Below are 13,361 nucleotides of genomic sequence, written 5' to 3' on the forward strand. Positions count from 1 at the left end.
CAAGTATTTAATACCACTATCAAAACAAGCAATACTGTGCTTTATGGTAATAAATAACAACAATATTCAACTATTTACATTCAAAAAAGAACAGCAGTGGCATGGAGCCTTCAAGTATATAAAACAAACAATATTCTTCTTATAAATATGCAGATAAATAACTAAACAACAGTGGTGTGGAGCCTGATCTCACATAACTAAAACCTCTAACACCAGGCACTGTTTGCATGTCGGCCTGTTTGTGTCTAGAATTGCTCCGTATTCATCCGCCTCCAATGCAAAATATTTCCACTCGCGACTCTTCGTACCTGTTTCGTCACGGAGCCGACGTGTTGTGCTTCCACTCCCACCTGCTGAAGCCATTGTTATTGGCTCAGGTTTTCTTCTTCAGCGCCGCTGACTGCTCTGTGCTGCTCACACGCGGACACTGCCCCCGTCACTTCCGCCAAGAATCGACACGGCTCGCCGCGGGAAAAGTTGAATATTCGGTTCTGACGGTTCCAGAAAAAAGCAGGTATCGATGTATTTTTGCGTGTTGGTATCGAATTGGTGACAACCCTATTACACACATACAGTTGTTGACAAAAAAACGCTGTACATTAAATACATCTGCTAAACTATGGAAATTTAGTTCATATAGCAAAAGTGTTTGAACATTTTAATAGCGACATACAGAGAGACAGCAATAGGGTCTCACTGCATGGCATGCCAGCACAGTTAGCCGAGTCATTGCGCAATCCATGGTGAGGCTAATCTGACTGCTGCCTCGCCGCACTTCTCTTCTCAGAATTTGAACAGTAAATGTGAAAATTCAGCGATTTTGAATTACAAAAAAATAAATAAATCTAACACTGGTGAAGTTAGATAAAAAATAACTTTATAGTGCAAATCACTGGATAAATATAACCATTTAATTATTTTTTTCATTTTACATTTTTTTCTTTCCATGATGACAGGTGAGGCACGGCCTCTCCTGCCTCCCCTAACCGCATGTCACTGGTCTGTGCTTTGTTTTAGAATTAAGATTTTTAAGCTCAGTACATGAGGAGCTTCGGTGTGAGGTGTACGTCAGTGACCGGAACTCTAAGAAGACCTTATTTTAATTTAACCTCCTGTTCTAGTCAAACAGGAGCATGTTTATATTTAACCAGGTTAACTTTATTAACTGACTAAATATATAACCACATTAGTTCACTCAGAATAAGGTTTTATTTGTTCCTCCCAAGCGTCAGCATCCGGGTTTAAAACATGAATACAGGGCTGAATTTTATAGAACTCACCTGTTTCCATTTTATTAACGACTAACATTATGTAGAATTGAGGGCGTGGCCTCTTTGAGTTGGATGAGGTGGGTGAATTTATGTTTGCCATAAACAGGCATGCACCAAAGTCTCAGCTCTACACATCCCCCACCTCTTTGCCCATTTTTGGATTAGCTGGGAGTTAGAGGCAGAGGCAGGCACTGCCAAGATGGCGATGGTGGAGCAGCTCACTCTGAGCTTCATAGACGCTCTTCACAAACCTGTGGGTGATGTCACAGTTACATCATGTTGTCTGAAAAACCTGGGGAAATAATGCGTGTAATTCCAAACAAAAGCAGAAATCAAGGTTGGAACTTAAACTGTTTCTGATTTTTATCCCAGGAGGCTCGGTGGTCGTCTTCTCCTTCGACATGGGCAGTGAACGGGTGGAGCTCAGCGTTCGCTCGCCGGTGCCTCTGAACGATGACCAGTGGCATCGAGTGGAGGCTGAGAAGAACATCAAGGAGGCGGTGCTGCAGCTTAACGGACAGTACAGAGAGGTCAGGCCCACCCCCCCACAGGGACACACAAAACTGGAGTTCTACAGTGAGCTATATGTTGGTAAGACACACACACACACACACACACCTGATGTACTGTACATGTAATGTCATAAATACATAAATGGTCATGTGACTTCCTGACTTAATGATGAGAGGAGGAGTTGTGAGGACACCGGGCAGAGCACAGAAAGGTGGAGGTGACATGGTTGAGGAAAGCAAACAGGGCCTCAGAGATCAGATCAGGATCAGAGGAACTGGATGCTGGAGTACCAGGATCAGGAGGAGACTCAGGCAGACAGATGTGTTTGTATCTGTGCTGCTGTATACAACATCTGAATGTATACATGTGGTCATAATGATGACGTGCATACAGTGCTTCTTGCAGTGAGAGGATACAACACAAACACCAGTCCAGGTTCAAAATGACATGATGTTATTCTGATCAATATTTTATGAGCTCATATAGACAACATTTATAATTTACTAGATATTAAAATCAGTGAACTCTGTGAAGCTCCTGTAGCTTCATTGTATTTAATGTACAGCTGAACCATATGGATGTCCGGGATTACGATGTCCACAGTGTAGAGTTAGATATGACTCATCCAATCAGCTCAGGCACTCTCTGTGGTTCTATACAGTCAGACAGCAGCAGAACAATGTTTGTTCCTGCCTCCTCCATTGGTCAGTATATGATGTGATGATGCTACTGCTACTGTAGTAACCAGGTGTGTTACTGCTGAGACACATATTTTAACAAACTGACCATTTATAACAAATGGTTTTACAGTTAGACACCCCCCCACCCTCACCCCACCCTTTAACATACATACATGAACATTAAAGGAGCTCTTTGTAAGTTTTGCTATCGCTACATAGCCAATGTTAGCATTAACAGCTGTTATCAGTCCAGAATAGGCTTGGGCCAATATTCAGTGATATGAATATTGCAATTTTTCCTTCCATTTGCAATATTTTTTCATAATATATATATATATAAAAAAACAATCACTGCTTTGCTCACTGTACATTGTACTTTGGCATGTTACACATAAAAATTTCACCTTTTGTTTTGTGGCATATGATACATGATATTATTGCCTCCCACAATAACGTCGTACATCACAATATTTAGGCTGGACTGTATCGAGATATTAAATTTTGGATATCGCCCAAATGTAGTCTATAAGAAATGTCAGTTCAGCATCAAACTTCATTCCTTTATTCACCAACATCTGTCTCCAGAGTCTTATCTCTTGTTTTGTTTCTATTTCTATCACTTCTTTTCTTCTGTTGAAGTTAGCATTCTAACCTGCTAGCTCCGGCCTCGTCACTTTCCGATACCAAGTCAGTGTGTCATCCAGTCTGTCCTGAAGAGGTAGCTGCTCAGAGGATGTATTATAACCTCCTACATTGTAAATGCAACAATGCGTTGGCAGGAGCTCTCTGCAAGAGTATTACATAAACAGCTTTTCATGCTAATGTTAGCTATGTAGCAAATAGTAAATCTTACTAGAGAGGTGAGGGCGTCAGAGGAAGCTGATGTTGGTGTGAGTGTATGAACAGTGACAGAAGTGTCTGACTTGTGCACCTGTATCATTATGACTAAAACACCTGATGAATCAGCTGTACACTTCACCACTAAGGTTACACTTCCATTTCACAGGTGCCTCGAGTGGTCAGAGAGGTTTCCTGGGCTGCATGCGGGCTCTGAGGATAAATGGTGTGACCTTTGACCTGGATGAGAGGGCAAAGGTGACTCCAGGGGTGAGTCCGGGTTGCCAGGGCCACTGCAGCAGCTACGGGATGCACTGCAGGAACGGAGGGAAGTGTGTGGAGCAGTACAACGGGTACTCCTGCGACTGCTCCCTCACAGCGTTCGATGGAGCCTTCTGCACGGATGGTACGACCTCAACGCCGAGCAAGATAATCTGATCATATTACAGCAAGTCAATTAGATGATGTCATCTTTCATTGGCTCAGATGCTGCAAAGAACGATCAACACCTTTCTTCTTCTGCTGTTTCTGTGTCTGTATGTGTGTTAGATGTTGGTGGCTACTTTGAGACAGGAACCTTGGTGCGTTATGACTTCCCATTGGAGGCAGGGCCTTTTGCATTGCGGGAAGTGAAGAGCCTATCAGCTGTCAGTGTTCCTAGTGAGGCCAACCTGACTCAGGAGGAGCTGGTGTTCAGCTTCAGCACCTCCAACACCCCCAGCATCCTGGTCTACATCAGTTCCAGGACTCAGGACTACCTGGCTGTGGTGCTCAGGCATAACGGTGGGCCCATCAACATCCAGTCCTACTTATTTCTGAAGAGACAAATGTTATGAACTGCCATCGCATTGTTATCCTGTGTGTGTACGTGTGTGTGTCCAGGCACTCTCCAGATCCGGTACAGCCTTGGGGGGCTGACAGAACCTTACACCATAGACATCGACCACCGGAACGTAGCCAATGGACAGCCGCACTCTGTCAACATCACAAGGAACTTAAGAGAGATACGACTACAGGTTAGTACGTCCTGCCACTGCTGCAGGACCTGAGCATGTTACACCAAACGCTGCCCACTGCACAAATGTAGGAAACAGGCTGTGGTTAGCTTAGCTTAGGATAAAGACTGGAAGCAGGGGGAAACAGCTAGCCTGGCTCTGTCTGATTAATATCATGTATCTTGTTTACTGAATGTAACGACACGCACACAGAGAAAGGTATCAACAGTTAGTGATTTTTTGGTGGAGTAATTTTCAGCAAATAACTCTTTTGTTTGACGTTTGACAGATTGTAATTTATTTTAATAGTCTGAGGAAACAGGAAGAAGGTACAGAGAGAATGGAAGAATTAATTTAAAGACTGAAGCTGTGTCTCAGTTCAGGGGCCACATCCTTTAGAGGCTGCGTTTGAAGATCGGTTCAGCAGTGTGACTAGGCTCTCCCATTTCAAAGGCTCCTTCAAATCCGTCCTTCTTTCCTGGGCTCAACCTATTCCAAGATTCATTGCGTGACAGTATTGAAAACAAACAACAGTGACAGAAAGTATTGGGTCTCAGCTCAGTTCAACAGCTAATGGTACAATTGTTTAACCAAGGGCCTTCAAACCTCAAGTTTTTGTAATAGGAAATTACATGTTTATCTACGCTGTAGGCAACAGGAGCCCAGTTTTAAGTAAGGGCTGGTGACCGAAAGCAAAAATCCTCCATAGACCAGACTGCCTCATTTTGGTCCGGGCTTCGTGGTCTACGACGACTATGAAGGGCCACGCCTTTGTTGACTAAAGGATGTGGCCCCTGAATTGGTTCACAGCTTGAGTTCTTTGAACTTTGAATAGTTTACTACTTTCTACTGAAGAAGTAGTTCCAGTTAAACCTGCTCACTGTGGTTGAACTGTTGTCATGTTGTCAGATCAAAACCTAGACAAATTAAAACTTTACCATCTGAACTTTTCACTGTTCCTCTGTCTGTTCTCCAGCTGGACCACTACCCAGTGTCCACCTACACCCTGCCTGAGGCCTCCGACACCCAGTTCAACTCGGTCAAAAGCATCTTTCTCGGGAAGGTCTTTGGTTAGTGTGTAGATGAGTGGACGTGTGTGGGTGGGCTTGTTTTACTTTACCTGTGGGATCTGGACAGCTTTGTGGGGAAATGGCTGTTAGAGGGTGCATCAGGACAAGACTTGTGTGAACTTGAGACAGCAGTACCCCAGATTCTGATGCAGGCTCAAAGCTGTAACAAGTTTCATGCTGGGACTGTTATTATATGACTTAGTAAAGTTCTGATAAATGAAAGTGATCAGTCAGATTCTGAACATTTGTCAGTTTATCCAAGTAACGCCTGTTTGGACATTTGCTTTTCGGAGATGTGAGGTCATATCAGCAGCTCACTGAGTACCAGCTGGTCAGTGTGCACCATCGTCCAGATAGAGAAAAGTGTTCTCTCTGCAGCCCTTTGGTCATTTACTGGTGGCTCTGCTGAGTTGAAATGTAACATTTTGCTGCTCCTAGTCAGTCTGAGAAGATCAAGCCAGATAAATCTGTGATTTCCTAGACAGTTTGACAGCAGTGCTACTCTGTGGGCCTCTTATACACACCCACATTTCAAAAATGAAAATGAACAGAGGCAGTGTGGTTCATGTTGAATTCCATTAGATATTTTATATATATTACGGATTGAATATGAAAAAATCTGTCACTACACTCACTCTATTCAGTTTGTGTTCATGGAGATTTGAGTTTAGATGATTTTGACTCAGCTCAGTCAGGTACAGGTGTGTTGAAGCGTCACCTGTGCCGTGCTGAGCTGCTGATAGGAGGTGGAACGTGAACTGCAAATAGTCCTCCAGACCTCAGGAGTCTGGACTTGGGGTACCCTGTACCAATAATGTGTAGCATACAGCAGGCTGCTGGACTCAGCTCCATAGGTTAAAAGAAGGTTAAAGAAGTTATTCAGTGCTGTTTTTATTTTAATTTACACTTGAATATCTCGGTGTTTCTAAAATTAAACCATGAAATTTTTTCGTTCAACCAAATTTATTCTACACTTTCTCACACTTGTGTCATATAAAGTTGTGTAGACTCACTGTCATCAACTCATTATCCGAGCTGAGAGATGAACCTCTTCCATCTTTTACAGTAGCTTTGTTGAACTCTAATTATTTTACGTACAGTAAAATACATTTTTCTAATAATGTAAAGGATCATTTGAAGCTGTTTATGTGTTTTTGCTTGATGAATGATGATATAAACAAAAGTGTGGATCGGCTCTGTCCTGTAGAGACCGGACAGATTGACCCCATCCTGATCGAGCGCTACAACACGCCAGGCTTCGTGGGCTGTCTGTCAAGAGTCCAGTTCAACAGCGTGGCACCGCTGAAAGCTGCGTTGCGCTCAGGCCTGGCGGCGCCCGTCACCACCCATGGGATTCTGGTCCCGTCCAACTGTGGAGCCACGCCCCTCACCATCTCCCCCATGACCTCGGCCAGTGACCCCTGGCACATGGAGGCTGGTAAAGACACAGTTTCAAAGAACACTAGGATGTCTCAAATAAAAATGTTTATGTCAGAATTCAGACAGGTAACAGATGTTTGCATTGTCCACAGCTGGAGCCGTTTTCCCCCTCAGTGAGGACAAAGACAGTGGTGATGGAGTGGATCGCAACTCTGCCATCATTGGAGGTAAATGTTGTTTAAAAGTGTTAGAGCTGCAGCTGGGACCAGGCCTGTAGAGAGCAGACACCAGCAGAGACCCTTCAGTCTGGACAGTCTGGAGGGAGCACACATTAGATAGATAGGTAGGTAGGTACATCTTACACTGCCAGCTGGTCCAGTCTCCTTGTGTTCTTCTGCTGCTCCAGCAGACTGCAGCAGAGAGGAGGACACTCTCCACCACTGACTGATAAAACACTGCAGACGTCAAAAAACCTGAGCTTCCTGAGGGAGAATAGCTGGCTCCGCCCCTTCCTGTAGATGGCCTCTGTGTTCAGGGACCAGTCCAGTTTACTGTCCAGGTGCACACCGAGGTATCTATAAGTGTGCACCACCTCAATGTCCTTCCCTCTAACTCTGACTGGCTGAAGTGTGGGCCTAGACCTGTAAAAGTCAGAGACCATCTCCTTGGTCTTGGAGGTTCAGTAGGAGAAAGTTCTTGTGGCTCCTTCACTGAAGGCCATCATCAGATCCTTGTACTCTGCTTCCTGCCCATTCCTGATCCACGCCACAACAGCTGTGTCATCTGAGTATTTCTGGATCTGGAGACTCTGAGTTGTATTCAAAGTCCAATGTATACAGGGTGAACAGGACTGGAGCCAAAGTCCCCCGGAGAGCCCCAGTGCTGCTCACTACTGTCCCTGAGACACAGTTACCAGCCAGGTCGTCTTGTGAGGTAATCCACACCCCCTTCTGTTCTAGGTTGTCTTTGAGGGGGTTGGATGGTGTTAAATTCACTTGAAAAATCAATGTACAGAATCATCACATAACCACCTGGCTCATTTAAGTAAGAATGGGCCTGATGGAGCATGTAGAGGACGGATCATCCACTCCAACATGTTCCTGTAACAAATTGTAGGGGTCTAGTGCTGTTCAACCTGTGGCCTCAGAAGGTGGAGAAGCAGCTGCTCCAGGTCTTCATGATGTCTGATGTGAGGGCCACCAGTCTATAGTCATTTCTCAGCCAGGTACCAGAACAAGGAGCAGGAGGTTCATATGATTAAAATCTGTAGCCTCTCAACAGTCTCATGAATGACGTCACAGGCGACTGCAGGCGTGGTTGAATGTAAACAACAATGGCGGCGATGTGAGAGAACTCCCTCAGTACATAGTAAGATCTAAGACCGACTGCCAATAATTCAGTGTCCTGACAGCAGATCTTCTCCTTCACCGTGATATGAGTGGCCCAGCCAGAGTCCTGAAACCAATCCATCATCTGAAGAGACCTGAAAATGTCTGTATGTGGTCCACATCCAGCTGGACTGAGGTTGAGAGGGTCTGAGAGAAGAACAGCAGAAAATCCTCAAATCCAGATGTGCAAAGCTTGAAGACTGGAGGCTGTGGTCACGGTCCTGAGTAAAGGGTCTGAGAACTGATGTCACTGATAATTCAGGTTTTCACACAGTCTTTCTCGTTGTCACTATGGAGCGTAGACTGATGGAAGGGGTCAGTCACCTCTGCTCGTTGTATTGTTTTCTGATTTCTTCAGTCTTCACCGTTACCTTGTGTTTTATCAGACGTCTTCACGGGTCCACTCAGTTCAAGACCACACTCAGGTTCCTGTTGGAGCTGGGTCCACATTAAACTCAGTCTGATCAGATCTGGTAGCATCCTGTGTCTCATACCTGAGTGGATCCAAGCAGAGTCTGGATCATCTCTGATGGTCTTTGATCAGGTCTGTGAGGTACTAACAGCAGACAGCACCCGTCACTGCTCCTCTGTTTTGTTTTCCAGGCATCATCTCCATGGTGATCTTCACCGTCCTCTGCATCATGGTGTTTGTGATCCGTCACATGTTCCGTCATAAAGGCTCCTACCACACCAACGAGGCCAAGGGGGCGGAGTCAGCAGACTGCGCCGACGCGGCGATCATCGTCAACGACCCAGCCTTCACCGAGACCATCGATGAGAGCAAGAAGGAGTGGTTCATCTGAGGCTGAACACGGACACCTGACGTTAGGATGTATGTTAGTTTTCTAAGCATAGGGAGTAGTAGTGAGGTGACCCCCCCCCCGCCCCCTCCCACCCCCCTCGGGAACCTGGAGAATGTGCCGAGGTTTATTTCAAAACTTTCTGGACAGTGGACACCGTGGGTTTTAAAGCACAGGGCGCAGCACTGCCTGGCAGAGCCCACGTGGAGGTGTGGAGTGGTTTGTTTTAACTTTATTTACAACAGACAGTGTGACAGGATGACAGGCTTCAGATGGTGGAGAGGACAGTGCCCTGATGAGTGAGTGAGTTTTTATATGTGTATATATATAATTTTTTTTTAATTTGCTTTCAGTTGAACTTGTGCAATTTATTTATCTATTCTTATTTAAGTCATATATTTTTTCATACTTTATTTATTTCTATAGGTTCATATCTTTATGCCTCCATACGATGTGCTGGTATTTCAGATTAGGCAAAGGTGCATTAATGGTAATAATTATTAATCCATTAATCCCAATAATCCTCCACATCTGTAGCAACGCTCATTAACTTTAATATTCAATTTCATCTTTAATTATTTGCCTTATTTTCTATTTATTTTAGTTTCTAGCCTCAAGAGTTTGTGTGTTAGTGTGTGTGTGTGTGTGCTGGCTTGGTGATGTAGCCATGACGTCTGCATCATTTGGACTAAGAAGCAGGAGAAAAAGGAAAACATCACACTTGTATTTATTTTTGCATCTACATATCTGACAGTGTCTTAATGATTAATCAATCTTTGGTTTTTACTGTTTTTGCTGCCAAATGAGTTCAGGGTGAGTTTAACTGTTGAAGAATGAACCCAGTCCTGTCAGTCCACCAGAGCTCCACTCACTGGTTTGTGAGAGCTAATGCTAAAGGGACACTGCTGTTCCTGTTGTTTCAGTGAGAGTCAGCTGGATTTAGAAAAGTCTGAAATGTGACAGAAATAGGAAACACCATTAGAACAAAAAAACATTATAATGATATTAGAAACAAAATATATTTGAGATGACTATCTGTGTTATCTGTGTTGTTCTACAGCTATGGATAATTATCTGGACTTGCACTCAGAACAGTGTTGAGGTATATGATGTGACAGATCTGAGGATCTGGTCACTGACTGACAGCAGAGCAGCGTCCAGTCTGTTGACACAGCAGTCAGCCATAATGGTCAGCAAGAGGAAAAGGTAACTAGTCTCAGTCCAGACCAAAGACACGGTGAGATCTGTACAAGTGAAACTGAAACCCAACAGCTCCGCTGGGCTAACACAGAGAGACAGACTCTGATCAGCTTGTGTAATTCTGCTAAAAATAAACAAACTACAAACTTCCCAGAATGTCCAGAATAAATCAGCGTCAGGTAGGAGTTAAAACTTCAGAGCTCCACACAGTCTTTTCATTTCTAACACAGTAGAGACATTCACCAGGGTTTGATTGGTTTCTCTGAGGTTTTCTCTTCTGAGGACTGAGACCAGCTTCTTCCTGATTGGGGGGGGGGGGGGGGCAGTTACACAAACTCCAGTCTGACTCTTAAGGTGGACTGACAGGACTCTGAGTTCAGGACCCTTCTCATATCTGTCCTTTAAGAACCTGAGCTTCTGGAAGAGAATGTTTGTTACCCACATATGAAACTACAGCTTACATCCTGACATTTGATTGTATTGCATTTGTATTCTTTTGACTGCACTGCAGTGTAGTGGCATGCTGTTTGACACTGAATGACACACACACTTCTGTTGATAAGCCACTGTAGCATCACGTTGCTTTTTCTTCATGTTATATGTATAAACTTTGCCAAACTGTTGTTGTTTTTATAGCTGGTTTCTCATTCTTTGTGCTTTTCTCATTGTCTTGAAAAAAAAGATGCTTCCTAAGTAAAATATGAGAACAAATCTTACACTGGCTCACGTTAGATTTTTGAGCACACACATCTTGAATCGACTACAATTAAATACAACAGTATCAGATCTGGATCCTGCAGCTCCAGAGTCAGAGAGGAGACGCACATATTGCAGGAGAGGTAGTAAATTAAAGCTTTGAGCCTTGAGCGGGCCCTCACACTGTCACACGCCTCGGGGCCACAGGGAGGAGCCAATATGCATCATGCTCCTGTGCATCAAGTGTAAACCAGACCATGAAGATTTCATGTAAATCAAATGATGATTGTCACTAAAGGGTTACTTCCTGTTTTCAGTCGGTGGTGCTATGATTATGATGTCGTATCAGAATGCAGATGTCTTCAGTGTGAGACTGTCATCTAACATGAAGTTTCAAGCAGATTGAGCAGTATAGATTTGATTTCTGACAACTTCCTGTTTCGTGGCGAAACACTGAAATTCACCTCACCACCATGACCGCATCGTCCAATGAAATCTGACCATTTTCACACTGAAGCATCATTGAGGTCTGAAGCTTTTTCTGACCAAGTTTGAAGGTGGTACATTGAATTGGAAAACATTACACTTCCTGTCGCCGCAAGCGGGTGCTATGAGTATAACCAAACACTGGCATGTAGACATTTGGGCAATTCTGGACACTGAGCTGGATTTCAAACAACTTCCTGTCGTTCAACTTTCAGGCCGTTCAAAAGCTTCAGAATTCAGCATCACTAAGATCTTAAGATTAGACTGACCTAATCTGATCAATTTGATCAATTCTGTAGGAGTTTGTTTTAGTAGAACACCCTGAAATTACATCACTACATCTTGCAGATGTAGATGTTTATGATGTTTGAGTTTTTGTGTGTCTTTCAGAAACTTGTGTAATATTTTTACACTTCTTCTTCTATGTTCGCAGTAGTTCAGGTGTAGTCATGTCCAGTCATGTTTTCATGTTTCTTCTCACAGTTTTTTAGAGCAGAACCCTTCATCATTTCGTGTCAGCTGCTTCCTGTCGAGGCTGCTACAACTCAGGTTTGAATGTGTGTGTAGCTCAGTAGAGTCAAGAGGACAGAGAGCAGAGCGAGGAGGGAGGGGTTCAGTGTTACTGCAGCATTTTCAGCTCCAACACGTTTACCTGTAACATTCACCTGTTTTATTTTGATATCACAAACTCTCGTTTCATATTCACTTCCTGCCCTCATGTGTTTCACACTGTTGTGATCGTCTGCCCCGCCCTGATGTGTTTCACCTGTGTCTCATTGTTGTCCCTCTCATGGTGGATTCTTCTTACTTCCCCTGTTGCCAGTTCGTCTTCATCCCTCGTGTCAAACATTCCAGTCTTCTTTCCCAGTGTAGTCGTTTCCTAGTGTGTGGCCATTGTTCTGTTGTTGACCTCACCTCAGTCCACCCTCCTTTACTGAACCGACCACCTGTCTGCTGGACTTTGATTTTTGCCAAACCCTCACCTGGGTCAGAGTTGTTCTTTATCCTCATCCTGTGGTTTCAGTGCATGTGACAAGGTTCTGATCTACAAAAAGAAATCTTAAGAGAAGACAAACCAGCTGACCAATGTCTCTGTGTTACTCATGGTGAGAGAATCAGACCACAACGTGGTCCTTCTCATGTCCAGAGTATCATCAGCAGTGGTCCCCTCTGAACACAGATAGGTCGAGTGACTGTCCTCTGTCTACTGGGACACATGATGATCTGGACTCAACAATAAACCCTGGTTTAATAAAGATATTAAAGAATCCAAGTATGAATTACAGAAAAACAAGCTTGACAACTAACTTAACTCTAACTGTACTAACTAACTATAATGATAGATAAGGTCTGTGGAAAGGAAATCACACATTATAAGGTCTCAGTCCCACTGCGTCGTCCCCCATCACATCCTGCTCTGCCTCCATGTTTAATTAATGATCTGATCAGGAACCTCCTGAGTAGGTGATGTCTATTACAGGAGTCCGTATGTTGGTGGATCTCAGACAAGGAAGCAGGTGGTCAGAGGTCATTAACTCTGGTCCCCCACAGGGATGTGGACTGTATATCCCACTGCTGGTCTGTTAAACTGTTTCATTCTGCCACATTAGGAGGACTAACCTGTGAGATCCAGATAAGGATCTGGAGCTGCACCAAACTAGACAAACTCAGAGATCTTAACACCATCAATATGTCAGATTTTTATACATGAAATTTCAAATATTATTTCCTAAGAAATTGATGAAAATGTAGAAAAATGTTCTCACAATGTTGAAGAAAGTGACAAAAAAATTCCTGATTTCACCCCTTTAATCACATCAGCACTGAACCAATCAGTCCAGTAGTTTTTATGTAATCCTGCAGACAGACAGACAGACATGGGTGAAAACAAAACCTCCTTGGTGGAGGTGATGACACAGTGTGAAGTCTCATCCCTGGTGGAGCAGCCAACAACCTGGAGTTCAGTGTTGAATTGACATGAGACACAGCAGCAGCCTCCACCTTCAGTCGCACATTATCAGGAAGTTCAACAGGTGGAGAACTCC

General features: G+C 43.9%; 1 protein-coding gene across 2 annotated transcripts in view; it reads left to right on the forward strand.

The window, feature by feature from the left end:
* Positions 1 to 10,850, forward strand: part of cntnap2b (contactin associated protein 2b) — a 32,999-nt gene extending 22,149 nt beyond the window's left edge. For both annotated transcript variants that reach the window (XM_071491539.1, XM_071491540.1), the window contains exons 18-25: positions 1,644 to 1,862; positions 3,471 to 3,707; positions 3,851 to 4,084; positions 4,184 to 4,317; positions 5,273 to 5,366; positions 6,574 to 6,804; positions 6,899 to 6,973; positions 8,738 to 10,850. In XM_071491539.1, coding sequence (XP_071347640.1) covers positions 1,644 to 1,862; positions 3,471 to 3,707; positions 3,851 to 4,084; positions 4,184 to 4,317; positions 5,273 to 5,366; positions 6,574 to 6,804; positions 6,899 to 6,973; positions 8,738 to 8,937 — 1,424 coding nt within the window. In that variant the 3' untranslated portion in view covers positions 8,938 to 10,850. The remainder of the gene's footprint in view (positions 1 to 1,643; positions 1,863 to 3,470; positions 3,708 to 3,850; positions 4,085 to 4,183; positions 4,318 to 5,272; positions 5,367 to 6,573; positions 6,805 to 6,898; positions 6,974 to 8,737) is intronic.
* The last annotated feature ends 2,511 nt before the right edge of the window (positions 10,851 to 13,361 follow it).

This window comes from Trachinotus anak, unplaced genomic scaffold (assembly GCF_046630095.1).
Source record: "Trachinotus anak isolate AG129_WGS33_773 ecotype Australia unplaced genomic scaffold, CSIRO_AGI_Tana_v1 ptg000012l, whole genome shotgun sequence".
Lineage (NCBI taxonomy): Eukaryota > Metazoa > Chordata > Actinopteri > Carangiformes > Carangidae > Trachinotus > Trachinotus anak.